Raw genomic sequence first — 24,969 nt, 5'->3', positions numbered from 1 at the left:
GGAGTGAGACCAACATACCAGATATGGACCAAGGTTGGAAAAATGTATAGGCACCAGATCACCTAAAAAGGAGAGATGCTGATGTCACTGCTGTGACCAGCCTGTGGCTGAGGAGAGAACCACTGCAGATGGCCCAAGCTCGAGTACAGTGAAGTCTGCAGCCCAGAATTGCTCCCTGCCATATGAGGGTGAGGCAAGAAGGGCAAAGAAATTCAAAAAGCTACAAAAATTAAGACCAAAAAATGTTAAGGGAAAAGTAAATTTCTCCGACATGTCCAGTTTTTTGCTTTAATGTTCATACAAAATTTTGTGTGTTAATGGCACAGTATAAAAGTTTAAAGAATCGAGTTGCATCTAATTCCATTGACTCCTGTATCCCGAAAATATAGTACTGTGAGATACACTTTCCAATGCAAAGAGCAGATTTGCCCAGCTTATATCAAGCTAAGGCTGGACAAATCCTGAGCACCATAAATTCTAAGAATTAGATTGTGATGCCTACGAATGCCCTTGATCCCCATCCTAATGTGCCCACTCTTTCCTTTCTCTCCCCCAGCATGCACTCACCTGCAGTCTGAACACATGCCCTGTAAGTCTGGGGACTAGGTATCTACGGGGCATGTGCTGTTCAAACTGCAAAGCTTTGAAGACCAGCAGAAGTGATAGCCAATAGGTATGTTACACTGCTCTTCTGCTTTGGAAGGTGAAAGACTGAGTACTGAGGAGGGAGGTAGATGGTGCCTAAATTTTAAGCGACTTCTAGATAAGCACCAAAATTTGTGGAGGATTGTGCCAAGTACCAGCAAACCTGAAGTGTGCATAAAAGAAAATACAACTTTATAACTACTCAGAGCCTTTGGAGATATTATGGAATAATTTCATTGAATCCAGAAATGCACAGCCCTGGTTTTCAAGTTAACTAAACTAGGCAAATTAATCCAGTTCTCAACTCAAACCTATTTTCAAAGCTGCTTAAGACATGTTGCATGCCCGTTTGTGGCCCTCGAGGATCCAGGCTATTCAACTCTACTTTAGTCTTAACTGAAAAACACTTGCCATTCTTAAGTTTATTTAGGATGTACCAGAGGGAGTTATTTTGCCTGTTTTAAGAATATATCCAGACTATGTTTTTAAGTGAGCCGCTTTGGGGCCTTGGCATTAGCCACATATATACACAAAATAAATTAAATTCTTGTAGTCTCTCTACTAGAGAAAATGGACTAACAAGTTACATTGTGTACTGATGCTCAACAACATATATGAAATTAGAACAAATAAGGCCAGAACAGCAATTTAAAAAGTCTCATCTAGCCAAACCAAAGCATGTACAAATACTTGGTACTTGATTTGCCTCTCATGATACCTAAAAGTGGATTTAAGTGGGCACATTGCAGTTAAAACATGAAAATATGGGAAGCTAGTCAGAGTCATCACTATTTCAATAAAAACTGCATTACAACTTAATTTTGAAACTGATACAACTGTAAGGTGTAAAAGGGGTGCAAAAACGTAAAAATTTGGGCACCAATGGAAAATTTTATTTTAGGAATCAGGCAAACTTATTTTCCTTGCAACCTTCATGCACTTGTCTAGTTTTTTAGCCTTTTTTTCTTTATGCTTTAGTACATTTATGCTGTCCATGTGTCACTATCGCCATTTGTCAGTATGTAATCCAACAAGGCCTCCCTTCACATGGGCTCTGCAATTAGTTGCCTCTGGAATACTTCATGAAAGGCATCCAGGACTTCTCCATTCCTATCTGAAGCAGCCAGGCTCCTATCTACAAATGCTAGACCAACATTGCCTGTGTTCACCACCCTTTGTGACCAATTTTGTAAACTATTTCTTTTAAAGGTGCGAGCCCCCATGATAACTTATAGCAAGTGCCTCACTTTGATTCTATAAAATTCAACTCCACCGTAGATTAAAAAACAATGTCATAACTTGTCAGCTTTTGATTTTCCTCAGAACTCCTTTTTCCTTCTCTTAAATCACCGACTCCCTCTTTTCCAGACTATCTTGTGTCTGTTTTTAAAACTGTAGACATTTACATCAGTATGCACGTCTCATCTCCTCCTCTCCCCTATTGGCCTTCCATTTTCATCCCCCTCTGCTTCCTAGCCACGAGTCCCAGCTCTTAAATTAAATTATTCTTGCTGGCCTGCCAGAGGTTCTCACTAAGGAGTAGCTCTACTGGAATGGGACAAGACCAGGTCCTCCAGACAAGTTTTCACTTCCACAAAAGAACGGAGCCTTACGTTAATGCTTCTCAACCCAGTCCTCAAGGCACACCTAAGCCAGTCGGGTTTTCAGGATCTCCACAATGAATATGCATGAGATAAATCTGCAGACAATGGAGGCAGTGTATGCAAATCTTCCTCATGCATATTAATTGTGGATAGGCTAAAAACTCAACTGACTAGGTGTACCCTGAGGACTGGGCTGAGAACTCCTCCTTAAAGTCATGTAAAACAGACACCACATGAATCCACAACCTGAGAGACTGGGCTTGTAGAAACAGAATCAAGCATATTAAAAATTGAATGCACCTGCACAGAAAAAACTAGATCTACTATGACTGCCAAGTACCTGAGAATTTTTTTTTTTTGGGGGGGGGGGGGGGGGAGAAGCAAGCACTTATAGGTATCAGCACTATTTACCAAAAGGCTCAGACTAAGTGAACACACTGTTGCCAAAAATGTTATGCCAAGTTCTCACTTTGACTATTAGAAGACTGATGAAAATACAAATATTCAGTGTAGAGTCCCAATCTTTAGTGAAGCACCACACTAAGCCAGTGTATACTGTAATCTCCTGTGGTCTGGAAATACAACATAAAATGCATTTTAAACCATAGAAAGAGCAGATTAAATATTGTAAGCTTTGAATATACACAAGGTTCAGCCACCAGAAGAGACAGAATTGGCCCATCAGAATGTCCAAATCACCTCTTTTCCAACACATGCCTCCTAATATGCAGTCACACTGTTATACAGACTTATCTGAACAAGCCATCACTATCCCCCCTCCCGACCAAACGCGGACACATCCAGAAACATAAAACAGATCATGTGCGTGAGCATAGAGTCACATGGGCTGAGCAGGAAATATGCAACAAACAAATGTAAAAAAAAATAAAATAAAAAGAGGAAACAAATGCTTACGAAAGGATAGAAAAAGATTCCTACCTTTAAACCGACTGCTATAAGATCTGTAACAACACTGTATGGAAAAATGAAAGAGAAATGGAAAACAAAGTTAGAGAGCAAGTTATTGCTAAAAGCAGTGGTCAATAAGGAAGAAAGAAAAAACATTGTTCTAATAATGCAAATAAAAATGAAAAAGGAAGGATTTGATGAGTTTGTGGAATGCTTGATACAAGGAAAGCACGTGGTCTATTAAAGCAGCAGAAACAGAGGAACTCCCCCCCCCCCAAGCTTGGCCAGCTTTCTTGCTTCTAGTTTTGTTCAGTTCTAAAGCATTTTTACACTTTCCCCCAGTCACTCTCGCTAAAAGTTTTCCTAGGACTGCTTTGCTTCTCCCACTTTGCGTAGTGACTCTGCAATTATCTCGAGCCTCAATGCAGGTTCTTTGCTGTTTCTCCAACAGGACTTTAGAGTACCGTCATCCCCTTTGGAGAGGCCTGGCTGCAAAGTAGGGTATCCCTCTCTGAGGCAGTGACTTACTGGTTTACAGTGTAACAAATACTGAATTAAGAAGTCCACACTTAAAAAAAAAAGGGGGGTGGCTCTTCTACAGATCATGAGGAATGCAAGCAGGAAACAAAATGGCTTGGCCTGCACAACAGGAAGACTAGGTCTCCATGAGCCTCTGGTAAAAATTTTCCTAAAACTGAGCAAGGGTGAGGCACTGCTGCTTTAATGCACAGTAGACAAAGAAAAAAAAAACAGTCACAGCAGGACAGATCTGCAACACAGAATAAAACAGCCTTGTTTGTGTCTGGCGAGGTGCGCCTGCTTCAAAGAAAACCCATGTATGAAGCCTGCACCACTTATGAATTTACATTTTATACCATAATTCCTTTTGACAAAAGTAAACACACACTGAGCAACATCCAAGATGCAGATTCTCTCAGTACAAAAATCTCTTTTCCTAACAATATTAACTGTTAATTTTAACCATGAGCTTTCCATACTCCAGACCAGCAGTTCTCAACCAGCGTGTCGCCAAGCACATGCAGGTGTGTCACCACACTTCCCAGTGCCCAGCTGCTCACTCTGCCCCAGTGAAATAGGAAATCGTCCTCTGCCCTGGATTAAAATGCTGAAAGCCCGGGCAGAATATGGCAGGAGAGTTGGAGTCCGCTGCACCAGCATGGTCTCTTCTTCCCGCCGCCCTGCAGCCCGGAACAGGGTGTGCAGCAGCCGCATGCGTGGCAAGAGACCATGCTAGTGCAGGCAGCATCAGCCCAAAGAGCAGCGCAGTTCAGAGCAACATCAGCCCCCGTGGCCACTGGGACTCCTTCCTCGAGGCGACGAGGGCTGGAATTGGAGGGGGGGGGGGGGGGGGGGGGGGGAGGGGAAACAGCAAGTGGGTGTGTGAGAGCATGTGTGTATGAGAGCGAGACAGCATTTATGTGAGTGAGGGATAGAGAGCCTGTACATGTGTGACTGAAAACCTATTTGGGTGAAAGAGCCTGTGTATGATTTGAGCGACTGCATGTGAGAGAAACAGCATGAAAGTGTATGATTGAGAACATGTATGTGTGAGAGATCATATGTATGTATGATTACGAGTGTGTATATAAGAGCATGAGTGTGTGATTGAGAGCCGGTATAGGTGAGAGCATGTGAGTGTGGAGAGCCGGTGTGAGAGAAAGACAGCATGTATGTAAGAGTGTGATTGAAATCATGTGTGAGAGCGGAGAAAGCGGCAAGCAAACCATCCCTCCTGCAAATTCAAAACAATCTCAGAGCACTTGGATATCAAACATTCCCAGGAATGCAGAGCAAAGCATTTTTTATCCTTATTTTTCATGATTGGGTCTTTGCGTCTGCTACTGAAATATTTTATTGGTATCTAGAAATTTTTTATATGAGTTTTTAATTGGATATTCCATTCATCAGCTGTTTTGAAATAATCTGTATTTTTTGTTAGTATGGTTTTACTGCTATTGATTTTATATTTGATTTGTTTTAGGAGGACTGGTGATGTTTCTCTTTTTCCTTTCTTACACTGCACACAGTCTCTGGCTTGTTGCAGTTTCCAGTTCAGTTTTTGTCTGCATGTTTCTAATTATCCTTTATGGTCACTTTATTCTTTGTTAGGTGATGATCTGGCACATGTGATTTAGGTGAGGTTTTCTGCTGGCGTGTAGTTTCTGTGTAGGGCTCTATAGCAGCCTGACTTGGTCTGTTTTCCTAATAGGAGATGTATTGGTGTCTTAAGGCCTGGTGTAATATTTTCAGTGTTACCTTTTCTTAGGTAAGGTTGATTACTGTTTGAGTGCTGGTAATTGGTAGTTTTGGTATGGGATATTTACTATTCAAGCAATTTCTGTTCAGACAGAGTACTTATCTTTCCCTTGGGTCATTCTTAAAAATACTGGGCCTTTTTTTTTTCTTTTATTTCCGCTGTGAAGTGTAATGAGCAGTGTGTCGCATGTGAGCGTAGTCTGTCAGGGGTGTCATGATGGGGAAAAAAGATTGAGAAGCACTGCTCCAGACCCTTGTCCGCTAATGGTGCCAGAGTGTCACCCTACTTTTGAGGAAGCTGTTCTGACACATTGATATCTTTCAGAATGTTTTGCAAGTACTGGCATTTGAAGAGCTGGTAGGAGGCTATGTGGGCATTGATGCCAAAAAGTGCAGTCATGCATCTGGGATGCAATAACCCAAAAGAGCTGTATGTGATGGGTGGTGAAAGACTAATGCAGATGAACTGGGAGAGGGACCTTGGTGTGATAGTGTCTTGTTATCTGAAGGCAGCAAAGAAATGTGACAAGGCGATAGCTAAAGCCAGCAGAATGCTGGACTACATAGAAAGGAATAACTAGTAAGGAAAAAAAAATGATAATGCCCTTGGTACAGGTCTTCTGTGAGGCCTCACCTGGAGTACTGCGTTCAGTACTGGTGCCGGAATCTCAAAAAGGATAGACAGGATAGAGACAGTCCAAAGTAGAGCGACCAAAATGGTGTGGGGTCAGCATCAGAAGACAAATGAGGAGAGGCTGAAGGACCTGAATATGTATATCCTGGAAGAGAGGAGGTGTAGGGGAGATATACAGATCTTCAGATACCTGAAAGGTTTTAATGATGTGCAATCAAACCTTTTCCACCGGAAAGAAATCAATAGAACTAGGGATCATGAAATGAAGCTACAGGGAGGATGACTCAGAACCAATGTCAGCAAATATTTCTTCTCGGAGAGGGTGGTGGTTGCCGGACTGCCCTTCCAAGAGGTGGTGGTGAAGACGAAAACAATGAAGGAATTAAAAGGGGCATGGGAAAAACACCATGGATCCCTAAAGGCTAGAGGATAGAAATGAAGAAAGGAGTGCATAGGGGTAACTTACTGTGGCAATTACTACCCTTAACCAACAAGCCTTCATACTGTTGATGCAACTCCAACATTGCTCTGTTTTCTTGGCAAGGGTTGAAGGAAACTGAATTCAAACAGCATCCAATAAGAGCCCTGACTTTTATGGACTGGGAAACCGATAAGAATGAGGGTAACTGACAGTGCAGCAGGTACTAGCGTAAACTTGCTAGGCAGATTGTGTGGCTAATTTGGTCCTTTTCTGCCATCATTTCTATGTTTGAGTGTCAAGAGTATGAGAATCCCTCCCCAGAGGATTGGGTCTTAGATCTCTTGGCCTTCTTGAGGGCAGATTCAACCACCACTGACTGAAGCAGTAACTGCTGCTTCTCAAATCCAGGAGCCTTATGGACATAATAAAATCACATCCACCATCTTAACAGGAGCCATGGGTGGGGGGGGGGGGGGGGGGGGGAATCTCCCACATTCTCATCTAGGTAACCTGAAGGATCTCATGAAGGGGGCAACTGCCATGAAACCCATATCATCCTCCAAGAAGTGGAGGATATCAGGCATCTTGGCCCTGGATTTTTTTGTCCTCCTGCAACTCAAAAAGAATGGCATCTACCATAGTCTTCATAAGTGAGCTAAGGAAAGATCCCTCTGGGGGAGGCTTTCTCCTTTCCTGTGGAGGACAGGGGTCAGAGGAGAGACCAATTGACTCTTCCGGAACAGAGATGTCCTCAGATCAAAACACCTCCATGAATATTCAAGTCCAAGCCCGACTGGTATGTAGGGGGCATGGAGCATTCTCACCCAACTAGCAGTCAAAGCCTCAAAGAAGGACTGCACTTAACTGTTAGAGTTAGATTCTGATAAAATGTCTGCATACTGCAGAAACATCTTCCCCAATATACTGAATACCAATGCCAATTCCCCTATGGGAATCAGCATACAAGTCCTACTGCCAAATGCTTCCTGTCACCCCAGAAGAGGCTGGAGGTTAGTCTGCATCGATACCAGTGCAGTCAGAAGCTGATGTACCAAAGCTCTCCCATCTTACACTTCAGGACCTTGAGAAGAAAATCCAACAGTTGGTCCTCAAAAACTGCCAATGCCAGCAAGGCAAAAAAAAAAAAAGCGGCCACATACTGCTGGAACACCAGAAATAAATCAGAAGCTCATACTTGGACCCTCAGTGACTGGCACAATTCCCACATGAATGCTTTGGAGGATTCATGGCTGCCATTGGAATGTCCCCTGTTCTAGCACTGCGCATCAATGGAGATCAACATCTATGCTTCTTCACCTTTGCTCAATGCATGTAACTAGAGCTCTGCAATACCGTAATTGAAGAACATCCCTGCACTTTCTTCGGGTGGGAAGTAAAGGATGGTTTATCGCCCCACTCTTTTTTGGTGTGTGAAGTAGAGGACATCAATGCTCTCCCTGGTACCCTTTATGAACACCTCTGATACCGAAAAGTTACTCTATGAGCTCCAGCCAGGAAAGATACCCCCTCAGGGAACAGCATGAGATGTCATGATCAAGCAAAGGACATCATGGCATTCATGATGGACATGATCTCTTCACACAAGGGGCACTTGAAGCCACTGGCCTTCTCTTTCAGAGACAGCTGGTTTAAAAAAAAATCAAAAGAGAAATCAAATGAATTGATAATTAGGGGAGGAAAAAATCTGACTGATACAGTCTCAAAGCAGATAATAGCACACCGCCTGGTGAAAAAGGAAACTTGGAATAGTACCAAAAAAAAACCTAGGAGAGTGAAGTGGAAGTCACAGTGCTCCACAAAAAACTTTCTGCAGACCAAGGAGGAAAATGTATTCCAATGTGGAGAGAAGAGTCAAAACAACCACAACCTGCTGGCTCCATGGAGAAGATAAGACTGAAGGACCTCACATGGGACACAGGGTAGTGGCTAGGGTTGCACATGCCCCGTAGGCATGTTCAAAACTTCTAGAAGATCTGAAGTCAAACCTTCAAGCTGAGCTCCATCTGATGTCACCCACATGCGAGGACTGATATTCTGCTGGTCTCGAGAGGGGAAAAAAAAAAAAAGCACAGCTAGTTAGTTGTTCGTAGTGCGCTAAAAAGGGCTGTGTCTTTTTTTATACTGTTTGTTAGTTTTCCAACAAAATGCAACTATTCCATACATCAGATCAACATGTTTCAACATTTTCCCGTAATGTCCCCTTGTCCTAGCCTCCCATACTCCCCCTTTATCCTCTCCTCCAATCCTTTAGCGTTTACATTAAGAACATATTGTACATTATGTTTCTAAGGACATTATAATATAGTATGGCTCCACCTCAACATCTCATTTTGATAGGACCTATACAGCTAAGAAGAGTGCAGTTCCCCAGCTGTACAGCAGAATGGGGCAACATAGTATTCCCTTAAAACAAAGAATGCAAATAGTACAGATAGTACAAATAGTACAGAGAGCCCAGTTGCTACAAGTAGTCCTGGTACTGCAAAGACAAAGGCTACAAAAAAGTACATGTATTACCTTTACCATTACCATCAGGCTCAGTGTATAATTCCCTCGTTTATAGGTATGTAAGGAGGCGGGGTTTGGGTAGTGCAAGGACACACCGTTAAAGTAGTGAGGGTTTTTGAATCCCAATAATAATAATAAAAATAAAGTTGTGAGAAGCCAAGAGATAGCCCTGTGCCATACGAGATTTGTGTACATTCGTGAAACACATAATTGCATGGGGTCACCACTTCAACCCGTGACTGGTGAAATGGTGGGGGAAAGGTACCTTAGAAGTGGTTCCCAAATTTTTTGTGGTTGCGTGTATGGTTCTTCAGTGTAGAAGACAGAGCTATGGCATATTCTAAAGGGCGAAGATGGATCATTTTTTTTTAAATGCTGTTCATGAGTTGGGCCCCGTGATTCCATCTAAGCAATATAACTTTACCAAGCACCTTTGCTCTGCCTAAGAAAAGATGAGCATGGAGAACTAGAGAGTGTTATGATTCTGTTCAGCAGGACCAAACAGCCAAAAGTCAGGAGTTAAATGGAGTGTGGCTTGAAGCAATTGTGTGCAGGTGTTGCGGATACCATCCCAGAAATGTAATACAATTGTACATTCCCAAAAGTAATGAATAAATGTGCCCACCGCTTGCTTACATTCTATGCAAAAGATCTGAGGAAGTAAGCTTAAAAAGAAAAGCTCGATCTGGTGGTATATAAAGTTGCCATAGAAATGTATATTCTGTTTCACAGAGTAAGACATTTTCTGAGATCTCAGAGAGAGTCAAACACTTTTTTTTTTTTTAGGTGTCATATGTGACAGAATTGGGGCCATTTCATCCACTTTGTGTGTAATGTCTCCAGTAGGAAGAACTTTCCATGGTCGTTCATTGTTTTACAGAAATAGGAAATGGTGCGGCGTTGTGTCTTTCCCAGTATCAGAACCATTCGCAGTTGCTGATTTGAACTAGTTTCCCCCTAGTCTGTTGAGTGACTATTTAGGAAATGCCTAATTTGGAGGAGTGAGTAAAGATCTGCCGGTATAAAAGTTTGTATTATTGCTGCAAAGCAGAAAAGTCCAGTTTCTCTCTTGTAGCTGCCTCAAACAACTGATAAACATAGATCAGGCCTTGACTACACCATCTAGTAAACGTGGACTCTAAGTCCTGGGGGGGGGGGGGGGGGGAAAATCAATGGATTCCCAGTAATTGTTATAAGCGATGTCATGTGAGATCTGTGCCTGTGTAATTTGCATAGATGCTGCCAGGCTTTTCTACAGGTGCTAAATAACTCATGGGACCAGAGATGACCCGGGGTTTTTTGCAAATCTAGTTGCAATAAGGGTTAAGCAAAGGGACATCATACCAAGCCAGAAGGTTCTGATATGGGTTAAAGATGGAGGTCTGGAAGAGCCAGTCCCAAATGTAGTGTAGACTGCATGCTAAGTTATACAGTTTAAAGATCCAGACACCCCAGACCTCCAAATCTCACTGGCTTGATAAAAACAGTCATGGACAACCGTGCTTTATTCCCCTGCCAGAGGAAAGTCCGTAATAGTTTATGGAAGCACTGAGAATCTCTTAGTAAGTCATAATGGTGCCATTTGTAAAATGTAAAGCCATTTCGGTAGTATAGTCATCTTAAACAATTGAATACGTCCAGTTAAGGAGAGGGGCAAGGACTGCCAGCTATCAATGTTTCTGTATACTTTAATAAGGTGCGCCAGAATGGTCCCCGTGCCATGGGAGCTCAACCCAAGGCCCGCAAATCTGATCGGGTGTTAGAAACTGGGTTCTACATGTCAGAGCCCTATCCGGTATCCCCTGGCTTCCAGACACTTGTTATTCTGCAGTAATCCCAAAGTCTTCTTAAATACAGTGTCCCAGGATCTCCGAGACAAGGGACCCGTCTCCATGTTATTTTTGTCCAGCTCTGCTATTTGCTTATCTTGCGCCGCCAGCTTAGTCATCCTCCAGGATGCTTATTTGGCCTTCGACTGATCAATGTGGGGATTTATAGCGGCAAGGGTAGCCTGAACCTACCTCCGTGAGCTGTGATTGCAGCTAATTTTTCATCTAACGCGGCACAGACCACATCCTTAATGTCAGTAATCGTTACTACCATCAAGTTTCCCTTAGGAGGTTTGCTGCCCGGCGCCATTAGAGTCTGTGCCGTGCGGTTTCTCCTTGTCCTTCTTACCTCCTTCCGCCGACATAATGGGGGAAACCCTCTGCATATGATTTTCAATGGACATATGCCCTTGCTGATTGGTAAGAGGATTTAGTGATCTCAGCAATTTGAGGAGGATTACTGGTGATAAGTGGAGCAGACCCTCAGAGCTAGGGAATCCCTTCCTGCCTGGCTCACCACATCACGTGACTCCCCTAAAAAGGGTTTTTAAACATTTATAAAAAGATAAGATCCAGATCACCTAACCTAGTTGCTTAATTCAGTCACCTCTAAGAGTTTTATATTCAAAAAGGCTGAAGTACAGCTCAAACAGATGAGGTTCTGCAAAGGCACAGGCATACAAAAGCAACTTAATGAAGTGTTTGGGGGAAATTTCCCAGGGATGAATGTTTGGTTTGCTAGTAAAATGTTTCAAGCAGGCACATGGAGAAAAGAGCAAACATCAATACTGCACAGAGGGTACAGATTTTTTTTTTCCTCTTTTTCTCAGGGTGTCTTATACTAAAGATGCCAGAGAAAGGATCAAGGGTCTGTAAATGCACAAAGTAGTATGTCAACAAAGGATCTTTTGCTGGCAAGCTGTCCTGTCTTTACCTGTATAAGGATAGCAGCACCAACCACTTCCTTCTCTGTGATGGTACTTCCACTTTTGGTTGAATTCAGATGTGTTTTTCTATCATTTACTTTTTTTTAAATACAAAGGCTGGGTATTTTCTTATACAGCAGCAATGACTTATCAGTATTTAATTGTCTGAAGTTATGAGGAAAAGGTTTTTAACCTATAAGAATAGTGGTTCTGCATAAAATGTCAGTTGTCTGTTGATAAAACAGAAAGGAACTTAACATTCAACATAGCCTTCAAAGGAGCTCCTTAAAAAGGTTTACCATTAAACTTTGTCCAGCAACATTTCTTTTTGCAGTAGAATGTAATGTTCTACTTGTTTTTCCTGTTGAACTTATTTTCTGCATTGCGTCCTAAAATATTCTAAATCCATGTCATGCTCCATATACTGTGTCCATGCCCAAAGAGTACAGGCAGGTTTACTCGTTAACACCTATCCTTGTTACTTACACAGACCCACTAAAGACCAGATGTACATATTTTATGGGAAAATCTGAGTGCACCTAGTCCCGAGTAACAGATCAGGAGGAACATTCAGTAAAGGCTTCTTTCTAGCCACCCTCCCATGCAGGCAAGTTATATGCAGAACTCTTGCTATGGTTGGCTGGTGCACCTCCACTCCAGTCTCAGCCATTGACCTCTGAGGCTCCTTCAAAGTGATTGTTGGTCTCTCTGTGGCTTTCCTCACAAATCTCCTTGCTCCGATGCTGAGTTTTTAGGGACAGCTTTGTCTTGAAAGTACCGAGTGGTATGATATAGCTTCCATTTCCTCACAATTGATCCAGCAGTACTCACTGGGGCATCCAAGAGTTTAGATAGTATTTCATAGTCTTATCTTCAGCATGTCTATAATATCTTTAATTTCCTTAGAATGCTCTTTTGTCTTTAATTTTCACAGCTTTCCATTCACAGATAGAGGCCAATTGTTAGGACAATATATCTTTCATCTGTGTAAACCTGGAGCTCCCACAGCACAGGGGTTGAGTATTTATGCATGCATCGTTTTCAGATAGATTTTTTTTTTTTATTTACAGAGAAATAATGAATTGTGACTTTGAAAATGTATTTTAAGAGCAAACTGGTTTGCAATAAGCATACTGACTGGAACAATCTGAGTGTCATTTGTAATCCACACAAATCTGCTGACTTTTCGGGGGGGGGGGGGGGGGGGGGCGCGAATACTTTTGCATGCCACTGTAAATCTCCAGCACAGTTGGTCTTGTCTTTAAATATCAATGTTTTGCTACTCTTGGCTAAGTTTTTATTGTAAGTCATCACGATCTGTGGAGTATGCAAGCTAACAGATTTTAAATAAACATTTGGTTATTTATTACAGGAAAAAGGATCTCAGATTGGGGCTGGGAAAGGAAGGAGAGGACCTTAAAGGAAAAAAAATCATAGGCAAGAGGGATAGAGAGAAAGGATGGAGAAGAAAATAGGCACAAAAAGAGGGAGAAGAGGATGGAGGATTCAGGAAGGTTAAGGAAAGGGAGGATCATGGATAGGGAAATGGGAAGAAGTATTGGGATAGGAGTGGAAGAGGAGTGAAGATTAGGAATGGGATGGGTAAGGAAGGAAACCACATACGCTCACACCCTACCACTTCTTTCCCTTATACACCTCACCAATGCCTCTGATCCCTTCACACCCCAGTACCCCATCCAGTCCTCTCACTCACATTCTACACCCCCCTAATCTCTCTCCATTTGCACCCATAGTGAATCCCTCACACTCCCCACCTAGCACCATTTTCTCCCTCATATTGAGGATGGCACTGCCATCCCACAATCCCTCAGTTACTCTCCCACCCTCCTTCACTTTCTCCCACCCTCCTTCACTTTCTCCTGGCACTCCCTCATTCACCCAAATTCCACTCAGGCGCCAGCAGAGGATGACATCATGGTCCAAAACACTAAGATCGCAGTCTTCCTATTTCCCCTACAGAAGGGCAAGTGAGCAGTTTGGGGACAGAGAGGGGTTAAAAGGGAAGCGATGCAGTCTTCCACCACCACCAATGCCACTTCTCTTCTGGGATGGTGGTGGCTGGAGAAGAAGCAATGCATCATCCCACTGCCTCTTCTTTTCCGGGTCTTGGCAGCTTGGCAATTCGGTGAGGCCCGGGCAATTCTGCTGTAAGGGATGAATTTTGCTGCTCTTACCATGGTATCACAAGAGACCAGAAGCCTAGCTTATATCCTTAAAACAGATATTCTTGCACAGAATAGCCTTTCCAAAGCACACGAGTCCCTTATGCCACTTTCTGGCACTTCAGACATTCAATCGCAACACTCCACAGAAATGGATCTTAACTAAACTGCATTCTGAGGAAAACAAAAAACACAAAATACATCAAAAGGGCCATGAAGACTTCCACATCACCTTCCATGTCAATGACTACCTCATGCACTTTCTCGTTTCCAAGTCCTGACGTTTCCAGTGGTGTCTCTTCTTGGGCTCTCCTCACACTTATCTCCTTTCATAATCAAAAAATGCAGATAAATCCAAGTACATTTTATTTTTCTACATATTTTTGTATTTCTGCTTTGAGCATTCAGTAATGTAAAAGTGGCCTAGAAACATAAATAAAGTAAGAAAGAAAGCTAAAGAAATGTTTTCCCCCTGGCTGGCGCTTAAGCTTTAAAAACCTGTTTCTACCTTGGGCAAATAATTTGTAAATTGAATATACAGTAGTCAAAGGGGGATATGGTCTGCTGATTGGTAAATCAAATCAGCTGGGGAGGAGGGAGATAGTGAGGATTTACAAAACTCAAGTTGGACATTTTTATACTGTGTGGATGAGGAAAGGAAATGAAAGTACAAAGGGGTCAAGGAGGCAAGCAGAGGGCAAAAGAAGAATGGCAGCCATTTTCTTCTGGAGTTTGAGATATGTGTTAAGTGCTAGAAGTGACAGCTGGGTAGCACTTTCATCAGGCAAGTGCAAGAGAAAGAAGCAATAGCTGGTCTGGGTGTCGGTACAGAATGTATAAGAGTCTAGTTCGAGATTATAGGGTCTGGAGGAAGAGGGGCATGAAAAGTCAAGGGCAGGGAACAGATGAAGTGATAATTGGAGGGTGCAACCAGAAAGGATAAGCTGCTGTCCAAAACAAATTCATTTAACACTGAACATAAAACCTATTAGTCATAACAATGAAATACAATAAAATCTGAGGAAATAAGCAATAAAAAAAAAATCACAAGATAAATCATCCAAGTTTGTTTTTTTATACAGACAAAAGACAGGGCTGGAAAAAAAATCTGAGTCACCTGGGATCTTAAAATTCAACATTTGCTGCTAGGCTGGGTGAAGGAGCAGAAGCCACTGGATTGCAAACAGAAATGAAGTGGAGGGAGAGGCTGGAGGAGAAAATATAAAAAGCAAAAAGGAAAATAAAATTGGAAAACAAAGGAGTCTTACTATGTTGGGTGCTGTATCTGACAAAGGAGGTGCCTAGAAAATTTTAGTTTGTGATTATTCCCACCTTCTACCTCTTCAAACTCCCCTAATCACAAACTGGTTTTCTTTCTTGGTGTTCAACATTCAACTCATCAGCTCCTGACATGTACAACAATCTTCCCCCACCCTATATTCAAACACCCTGGACTCTTGCACCAAACAATCTGTAGTTTTCTCCCTTACTCAGTCAGAGCTCAACTCACAGTTTGAAATATTCCTCCAGGACTAAATAGGTGGTATCCAGTATCCCCACATAGGTTTTGCACATATGACAGTGTCACATAAGACCTCAATCTCTGAACTGTATTGCTAAATTCTCAGTTAACAGCTCTTATTTTCTAAGGCGTTTTGGACAAAGGCACTATGTAAATATGTCAATGTGTAGAAATTAATACAAAGACAAGTGCAGAAAATATTTCTTAGTCCATATGATCTTCAAACAAGAATTTTATTAATCCAAAAGTGGCAACTCCGCTGTTTCAATAGCAGTACTTTCACAGGGAAGATGACAGCCCAGTGAGAGGGGGTACCCCAATAAGGTATTGAAAAAAGCCTTTAAACGGGCATTGCACGTCAACAGGGATTTATTATTTTTACCACAAGAATGACCTTCAGATGTTATAGTTAATTGTATACTACCCTTTTACACTCTCAGCAAATCTGTGACTAACATCCATAAATACTGGAACTCATTTTCCCTCCAAAACATTTTTCAAAGTCCATTACGGTTCACATACCGCAGAGGGAACAATCTGCGGGACATGCTAACATTCAGATTTTTGTGCAATAAACATGTACCACTCGATTAGGGGTAAACACAAACCCTGTGGACATTGTTCAGTGTGTCCTTTTACACAGATACTATTTCCTCTTTTGAACACCCGATGTCAAAGAAAACCTATGTACTTCAGGGATTCTCAGATTGTAACTCGGAGGGGGTTGTGTACATTATCCGGTGCGCATGTCCAAAGCTCTATGTGGGTAAGACGTCAAGAATGATTAAAAACTAGGATTATAGAGCATCGATCCAATATTAGAAATCTTTGTGGCAATGCTCCATTGGTTGAGCATTGGATTCAATTCTCTCATACACTGACTTATTTTTCTTTGTTCTTGAGGTTGTCTCTCGCCCTAGTCATTGGGGGGGGGGGGGGAATTGGGATTATTTGGAGTATTTAATCCCTAAGGAACAGAGGTGGATATACACTTTAGACACTGTTACACCCAATGGCTTGAACAAAGAGCTGGAATGGAGTCTCAATCCTGATTGGTCCGAGTTTGCCTGTATCCTGATTTGCTCAGCTTTTTGCGCCTTTTTCTGAATAACGTTTAAAACCCCAGTACACCTTATCTATATGCGCTCCCTGTAAAAGTGTCATCAGTGAATATTCAGTAATGTAATTTTAGATCTTAACTTTGTAAGTAACTGTATGTCGGATTGTAGCCCAATTGTTTACATAGTCCATTTTGATATTTAATCAATTTTTCTATACTGTTTAGACATGCCATCACAACTGTTTACAGTTCAAAAGTAAAAATACAGGATTAATTTTAGAAATATCCTAAAAGATAAATGTAATGTCCCTGCCGACACAGCCTCGGTGAAACACGGGTCCATGTCGGGGGACCCTGTGAAAGTACTGTTATTGAAACAGTGGAGTTGCCACTTTTGGATTAATAAAATTCTTGTTTGAAGACCATATGGACTATGAAATATTTTCTGCATTTGTCTTTGTATGAACTATAATTGAGTGCAGTTCCTGCTCTTGTGTTCTTTGAATGTGTAGAAATTTTAATTTTGGGCTATTACTTAACATTCTGTTTTCTAATTGAATCTGTGTTCCACTGTAAAACTGCATGTATAATCAAAGGATGCAAAGTATTTCTCAATCTTAAGTCAACATACATTCAATAAAAAGCCAAGCACATGTAGAAGCAGTAGATGCAAGGCTAGGCCTGTTACTAGGTTTGTTGGAAGACAATGTTTTCGCCTGGTCAGGGTTCATTCAAAATAAGTGCACTTCTTCAGAGTTTAACATATCAATTTCTAGAAAACACTAACTCTATGGGAAGTTTATGCCGAGTAAACTTGTTTAACTGACAAATTCTTACATTACAGGGAGAAGGGAAATGTGTGTGTTTATAAACTACAAAAAATACAAACTTAACCTGGTTAACAAAAACAGGTAAAGCTCTTTAGAATATTTATTGCTCAGAGGATCTGAATCACACCCACGCAAAAAACGCACACACAAAAAAAAAAGTCCAGCAAAAATGTATTCACTAGCTCAAATAAAAATAATCCAAGTTTTAAAAATGCTGCCAAGACATTCTGTGCATCTCAGTGACCCCCAATTAAAGCTTACACCCCCCCACACCCTACTTTACACATGGTTTTAAGCTTGCTCCTGCTTTCCAGCATGTACTAAATTAGCAGCTTCAATACAATATATAGGAAGCTCTTTTGAGTCATGCAAAGTTGCTCTGCAGACATCCAGCAACACCTCAAATGAGGCAGAGGAAATGCATGGAGTGTGCTCAAGGCATGACATTAGCACAATTATAAACGAGACAATAAAAGCACTCACCGACACTTCGACTGGTTCACTACCTCAAACAACTTTCAAATACTTACTAGCCTGTTTCCATAGAAAATAATGGCAATAAAGCAATAGCAAGACAAGGTTTTTGGAGTTTAAAAAGATGATCACGAAGTCTTGGGAAGATACAAAGTAAGGAAAGCCAGCATGAATACTACAACAAAGGTTTCCCCAGGTCTACATTCTTTCTCTTTGGCTGAATACCTCTTCTAGCCAAGGAAGTACAGAACTGGCTCATCAGATAGTAAAGCAGACATTTTGCTTGCTCCAAGCAAGCAGCACTCCACTTTCCCCAATGACAGACTGCCCTGACAGCCCAGACAGGCTTCAACTAGCTTAAAGAACTGGAAAAGTAGAAGCATATCTTCGTATCTGTCACACCATGGAGCAACCTGAACAGCAGAGGAGAAAACAGCGACAGCATACTGCTTCAGCTCTCTGGGATGCAGACCCTTCACAGCTACCTCACAGGATCAGACAAGACTGCTGGACACACATGCTGTGCAAAGACACCAACATCTTGCTTGCTTGGGCAGAAGCAAGAGAAGCAAAGTTTCCAGTGTATTGAGAAGAGTTTGTTTGGTTTTGGTTTTTTTTTAGCAGCCCAAAAGGTGCATATAGTAATACACTCACAGCTCCATTACAGAGATGGGTACAGCTGTAAAGCTCAGCAGAGAAAAGGAGTAAACCTCACCTACAACCACAAAGTGGCATGCCACAAAAAGCTAGATACTATGAAGACATCAACATTCAAGACACTTTATTGACATGTGTTACCAAAGTAATGCTTCTAGTAACATTATCATGTTAACTGGTTCCAGCATGCCACTCTTCTGTGTCTCATCCATACATACATATACCAATACAGGAGGCACTGCATTAATCTGCTGACATCATGACAAAGAACTAGAAAACAGTCACCAGCAGGAAAAAAAAAGAGAGAGAGTGGTCAAAAGCACATTTGAATTTTCAGATTGTTCCTTTAAGGAGTTGGGAACCAAGCTCACATGAATGCAATTGATAGCCACTATTATACTGGAGAAATGAGTTCTCACAGAAGCCGTCTACCCTACTCAGTACAAGTATATGATCCTCAGGCAGGTTTATGCAGGTTAGCATGACCACCAGAAAACAGCAAACAAGACAGAGGACCGATACCCAGCATGTCTCCTGCCACTGCTGAGAAAGAGCTAGTTGCCACATAAAATCGGTGACCTGTTATGGGTTATCACAACACAAAAGCTGTGATTTTCTACCATGGAAGGCTAGGCATCCACACAGAAAAGAATAGCTCCATCATCCTGACTCTATTCAGGCACTGTTTTTTCAGTCTCCTCCTCTAAAATCTGCCCTGGGGCAAGACTAACATGGGAGACTCAACATCTCTTATGTGCATATTAGAATGGACAGAGTAACCGAGGCATAGCTTAATTTTTTTCCGCTGACTTCGCTATATGATGGCTAAGTACTATCCTCCTCCTACCCCTTTTCATAAAGACTACTGTTAATTGTATTATAGAATATCTCAACTGTACCAAGTGGAAAGAGACAAGACCCCATTTAATAGCGCTGATGCCTTGCCTGCCATAAAACTACAGCCAATGCCAGATGAGCCTTGATGACAGGAGGGCAGAGGGCCAGCACCACCCACATATGAGCCACCCAGATGTTCCTCAGACCAAAACTGAAACACATGCAGCAGAGCTCTTTAAAAAAAAAAAAAAAGCTGTATGACTGTGGGAAATATTCCAGGCCTGACATGAGTAAATATATTTTAATTTTTGAATCCAAAATGGCAATTAAACATGTAAACATATGGATGAATAATCCTTTATGGGTGGAGCAAACAAAGTTAAAGAGAGCATTTATAATGGCTCCAACATACCCAAATTTCTTTGAGCTTTAAAATAAAAAAAAAACCCACCCTATATCTGAATAGACCTTTAACAAGTGCTACTCGGCACTTGCCCAAACTTATACTACTATTCACACCCCCCCCCCCCCAGCCCAAAAAAGACTGGAGGTCCTTGATCCCTTAAATAAATTCTCTCAAACTAAAACAATGTGATGCAAACCTGCTGAATAAAATTAAGTTGGTACACAGCGAGCAAGGGGACTGTGCAGCCCTTTGGTTTGACCTCAGCACTGCAGCATAGGAGACTTGGCTTTGAGACTCCTTCCCTACAAAAGGTAAAGCAATGGAGCTCCAGAGAGAAAAGGAAAGTAACTGCCACCAACTCATGCAGCCAGAATTGTAGTATGGCAAGATTTAGTCCTGGAGGTTTACACAACCACCCCCCAAAAAAAAGTCAGTGAGGATTAGGCATGTCATGGGAAGTGAAAAGAAAACCATAGGCACTTGGAAGGAGTAAATATATCAAACTCAAAATCATACCATGTTTTTAATCACAATCACATAAAGAGTACAAATTTCTTCCACAAGCTAACTGTTCCAGGTTTTCCATTCCTACAGTCTTCAAATCTTGTATTAGCCTCTTCCATATTTTTTCATCTCCCTCTCTTCACAAATTAGAAATGAACTCATTTATAAAGATAAACAAAGCTTTGATAATCAGTTTATAAAATGTTAATACAAAATTCATTTACAATGTATAGATACCAATTTAGGGTAGCTTCATATACTGTTACTATGTTAATAAATTCAAAAGTACAAGTCAATTAACACTTCCCCAACCATTGTCCAGGTTTTGAACTGGATTAGGTGTACTTTGTTACTTTCAAAAGTTAAAATATGCTTTTACATTCATATGTAACAAAACAGTTAAAACCTTTAGGGGAAAAACAGGATACACAAAGTATTAAAGAACCGTTTCATAAGTGAACCATCACGAAACAAACAGTCACACCACATTTTCTCCTATGTGTCTAGCTTTCATTTTTCACAGCTCCAGGCTACATTCAAAGACATTAATTTTTTGGAGAAAACCATTTCAAAAAAATGGACCTTAGTCAAGGATACCTGAGAGAAGAGAGAGAATCACAATACAAACTGGAAAGTAATACCTTCAAAATGTACATCAAGAAAATAAACTGATCAGAAAGTGTATGCTCCCTTCCAGTGTGGCCTATAAAGACTCTGCTTATGTAAAGGTTATCAGACCTAATAGTACTTCATATTTTCTGTGAGTTAACAGAATTGGAGAGTTATCTAGAAAAGCATGTCTAAAAATATAAATAACTGTCAAAACTCCTTCCATGGAAGGATGGCTGCAATAATTCATAAATATTCAACTAGAACAACAAATTAGGATATTGAAAAGGAAGAAAATTATTATTTACCTTAGTGCCAATGCTGTCCCTCCCCCACCCCACAGAGATAAGGGCCCTATTTACTAAAGGCTCTCTCTCATTTTGAGTCTATAAGAAAAAAGGTAAACAGGAATCCAAGAGATATGGTTAATTCAACAGCCCATGTTTGCTTTACCTCAGTGTACCCCAATACAGCACACAGTCTACTGGCAAATATAAAAACAGCAGCAAGAGCCAGGCAAGGCAAACAAACCATCTGACCATTAGATTCTCTATTTTGTGCTACTAATTGACTGGTGTAAGAGATTCATTTTTGCTCCACAAGGAAAATTTATAAGGCATACTTTTTTGGCACTTTGACATTTAATATAGGCAAACATAGAATACTATCCACTTGCGCTGTATACCAAACAAAATAAAGAATGTTTATCTTTTTGTAGTTTTTAACCCCAAATGAAAACAAAACATTGGAAACTCAGATTATAAACAAATTTGACCAACATTAAACCACACAGAAGGCAAAAACGTGTTGAGTAATTCACGTAGAGCTTTATAAATTCTTATCCATACCTATCAGAAATTGATACTGAAAAAGTAATGTGGAGGGTGGCAAAGTAGATGAAAGTAAATCAGGATTTGATCTCCCTTTACAACCTTTTAAAATCAAAATGATTTTTGTCCAAAATAAAGCCACACACTTTAAAAATGTTGATAGGGATTAGTAAACCCATGTTAACAGGTAAACTGATCCAGTTTTGGATTATGAGATCCATGTGACTACAAAAATATACATGAATAATAATTGGCTGGTTAAGGTCATGTACTCGAAGTATTTGGAAATTACTCAGTTCAATGCAGCCTTCCACTGCTCTTCATCCATTTTTTAAATATAGGAATCTTGTTTTCACCAATTTACATAGAAATGACTGAGCCACACAAAACATCACCCTAATTATTTGTGTGTTCAACTGCTTTGTGCATTGAAAGTTTTGTGAACAGGTTCTATTTCTATACACATTTTATTTCAACTGTCAAAAGCATCATTACAAAAAAATAGATAAGATGCTGGCTTTATCTGGATTAAAAAAGAAAAACTCACAAATTTAAATCTAACATACCTAGAATGTGACTAAACTTAAACTGAAGCACCTATGCAAAAAAATAATTTGAACGGTGTTTAATAGCCATACAGCCTTGAAAAGCATACAAAAAAAGCTCATGATAAAGCATCCAACAATCACCGATATCTAAATGTAACTATAACATAAGCTCTCTTTTGTAACAGTTGGCGAGGCACAACCAAATTGCATTTGAATAAAAGAACAAATATCAAAGACCATGCAGCAGGTTTTAATTAAATTTGCAAGGCAATCCACTGGCCAAAACCGATTCGCAGGTACAGCGACTACTTACAGGCTGCCCTCTTAAAAAAACAAACACCCACATACACAATCCTAAACAGATCAGCAAATTAAAAAAAAAACCTTTGGTTATTTCCTGGTTCCTCGGCGCCCTAACAAAAGCAGAAAAAGCTGGAAGCGGCAGAAGGGCATTTTCCATGGTTCCTGTGTCACTAAACCGGTTTCATAGCCCTGGCATGATAAGCATTTTGCCCCTTACTTTAGCAAACGCCTTCTCATCTAAAGGCTTGGTGGCTAGATGAGACAACTCGATCCTTCCACTTAAAAAAAAAAAAAAAGCAAGCTTACGAATTGCAAAGGGAGGATCCTTCATATAAAACGATCTCGGGCGGCTCTCAAAAATCAAACAATCTCATTAACATAGCTCAAAGAAGAGGGAAGGCTTAACTTCTCCATTTCTCTCTTCGGCAGTAAGAGAATGAAAAGCACCTGGCGCTTCGCTCCGCTCTAACCTGTGGAACAGCCCGAGTGCTGCGATAAATACATAAGACGAGGCAAACCTCCTCCTTCCTCACCGAGTCACGTTCAACCATTTTCTAAGAGGAAGTGCTAGGCAGCCACAGGACTGAGCCGCTGCTCTTCCAGAGCGCACGAGCTTGCCCCAACTTTTTCCTTGCTACTTGCCGGCTGCAGCGCGCAACCCAAACCCGCGAAGCTCAGACTGCGCCCGCCCGAGAGCGAAAGGGCCGCGGAAAGTCGTACAAAGTTGACCCAGGCCCCCTCGCCTAAAGCCTGCTGGTGATTTTAGGTTCGCCCCTGCTGGGTGATTTCAGCCCAGAAGCGATTCCAATCACCTTCCTCCTGGCTGCTGAAACGTTTCTTCGATAAACGAAACACGCACAGGGGCAAAGTCAGGCCTTGCAAAAAAAGCCAGCGCTTACCCGGAAGGAAGGAACCAGCGCGCAGAAGACAACGCCGCTCCTTGCCCTGCCCTCCTCCCTCGCTCCCCGTTCGAGCCCCGAGGCGCGCTCAGCTGCTCGACACCGATTCCCCCCTCCCCTCTTCGGCGAGGCGAAGAAACGGCGGACGCCCGGTCACCGCACTCGCGAAAGAGAGCAACCGGGTCACAAGAGCCCAAGCGCGGCCGACGGGGAAGGAAGACGTACCCAGCTCCCCCTCCACTTCCCGCCAGCGCACCGAGGAGCAGAGCCGGGTAAGCCCGGGGCGCCGCCCTGCCCCTAACGGGAGAGGAGCACTTACCCATCCATGGCACAGGGAGAGCGAGAACGTTGACCGGAGCGCGCGCGGGGCTGGAGGAAGAGAGGATAGGAAAGGACGCACTCAGGGCCTGGGTGAACCAGGGAGCAACGGGGAAGGCGGAGAGGGGGGGGTCTAGGGAGGAGACAAGGCGCCGAGGCTTCTGCCTGGGACCGGACGCACGCCTCGGCCACGCCCAGACGCCGAAGAGCGCCAGGAGCGGTGCCCAGAGCGAGAGGACGCAGGCCACGCCCTCTCCCGCTCGTCACCTGCCCCGCAGGCCCGAGCCAACCAGAGAGGAGCACACAAAAGCCACGCCCTCTCCTTTCATCTGCGCCCTGCCGGCGACGTTGCCAAACTCGGAGGCCGTGCCCAGTCCCGCTTCGAATCGATCCGGAACTGGCGGCGCGAGGGCACGGAAGCCCCGCCTCCTCCCCTGCCTTTTGGAAAAAACAGCTGGCAAGGGGGGGTTTGGCTGCTGCCGGAGGATCCTCTCACGTCTGATGAGATTAAAACATTGTTACTGACCCTGCGCCTACAAATCGTCATCGTTGATTAAAGTTGGTAGGATGGACGCCAAATGAGAACGAGGTCCTGACTGCAGTTTAGCGCAGCGTCTTTCCTGGCTTTTGTGAGGCGACAACGCTGCTGGGTCCGTAACCGCAGGTTATGGCCCGGTGGGAGCCTATCATGACCGACATGCATCCCGAGGGAGAAACGCACTGGCTCATGAAACTACTGCTTCACAACTGCCCTCAACGTAAAGGAGGACGTCTGCCTTTAATTTGTTTTTTTTATTTATTTATGAATTTTCAGAAAAGATGAAGTTACAAACATAATGTCTGAAATCACAGAACAGGACATTTGAAAATACAGTCAATAGCAAATCAAATATTCTTTTACTCATGTTAATCTACTTTTCCCTTGTTCCTCAACTTCAAGAAAGTAAAGTGTAAACTATAAGGAATAACTTATGAGCGAAAAATAAATTTAAATCTTTACATATTACTACTGTTATGGGGTCCCCCATTTTACTAGTCTAACTGGATGTTTTTCCCTTCCAAAAAATTCCTAAGTTGTTCTGGGTCTAGGAAAGAGTAGCTTTTCCCTTCAACTCTTAATAATGCATCTACAAGGATATTTCAGAAGAAAAAAATCCACCTATATCTAATACCTCTTTTCTTAAATCAAGAAAACTTTTCCTACAAGTTGTGTGG

At 42.1% G+C, this 24,969-nt stretch overlaps 1 protein-coding gene across 4 annotated transcripts in view; it reads right to left on the bottom strand.

Moving 5' to 3' along the window:
• PTBP3 (polypyrimidine tract binding protein 3) overlaps window positions 1-24,316 on the bottom strand; it is a 389,014-nt gene extending 364,698 nt beyond the window's left edge. Inside the window, exons 1-2 of one of the 4 annotated variants that reach the window (XM_029614322.1) lie at window positions 23,756-23,998; window positions 3,189-3,222 (exon numbers count right to left, since the gene is read on the bottom strand). In XM_029614322.1, coding sequence (XP_029470182.1) covers window positions 3,189-3,222; window positions 23,756-23,763 — 42 coding nt within the window. In that variant the 5' untranslated portion in view covers window positions 23,764-23,998. Of the gene's footprint in view, window positions 1-3,188; window positions 3,223-23,755; window positions 23,999-24,280 lie in introns of those variants that run through there. The other 3 variants (XM_029614330.1, XM_029614348.1, XM_029614338.1) reach the window with 3 other exon arrangements.
• Window positions 24,317-24,969: the final 653 nt, after the last annotated feature.

The sequence above is a fragment of the Rhinatrema bivittatum genome, chromosome 1 (genome assembly GCF_901001135.1).
Source record: "Rhinatrema bivittatum chromosome 1, aRhiBiv1.1, whole genome shotgun sequence".
NCBI classification, from domain to species: domain Eukaryota; kingdom Metazoa; phylum Chordata; class Amphibia; order Gymnophiona; family Rhinatrematidae; genus Rhinatrema; species Rhinatrema bivittatum.
The sequence above is the reverse complement of the archived record's forward strand: the minus strand, read 5'-3'. Positions and strand labels throughout refer to the sequence as shown.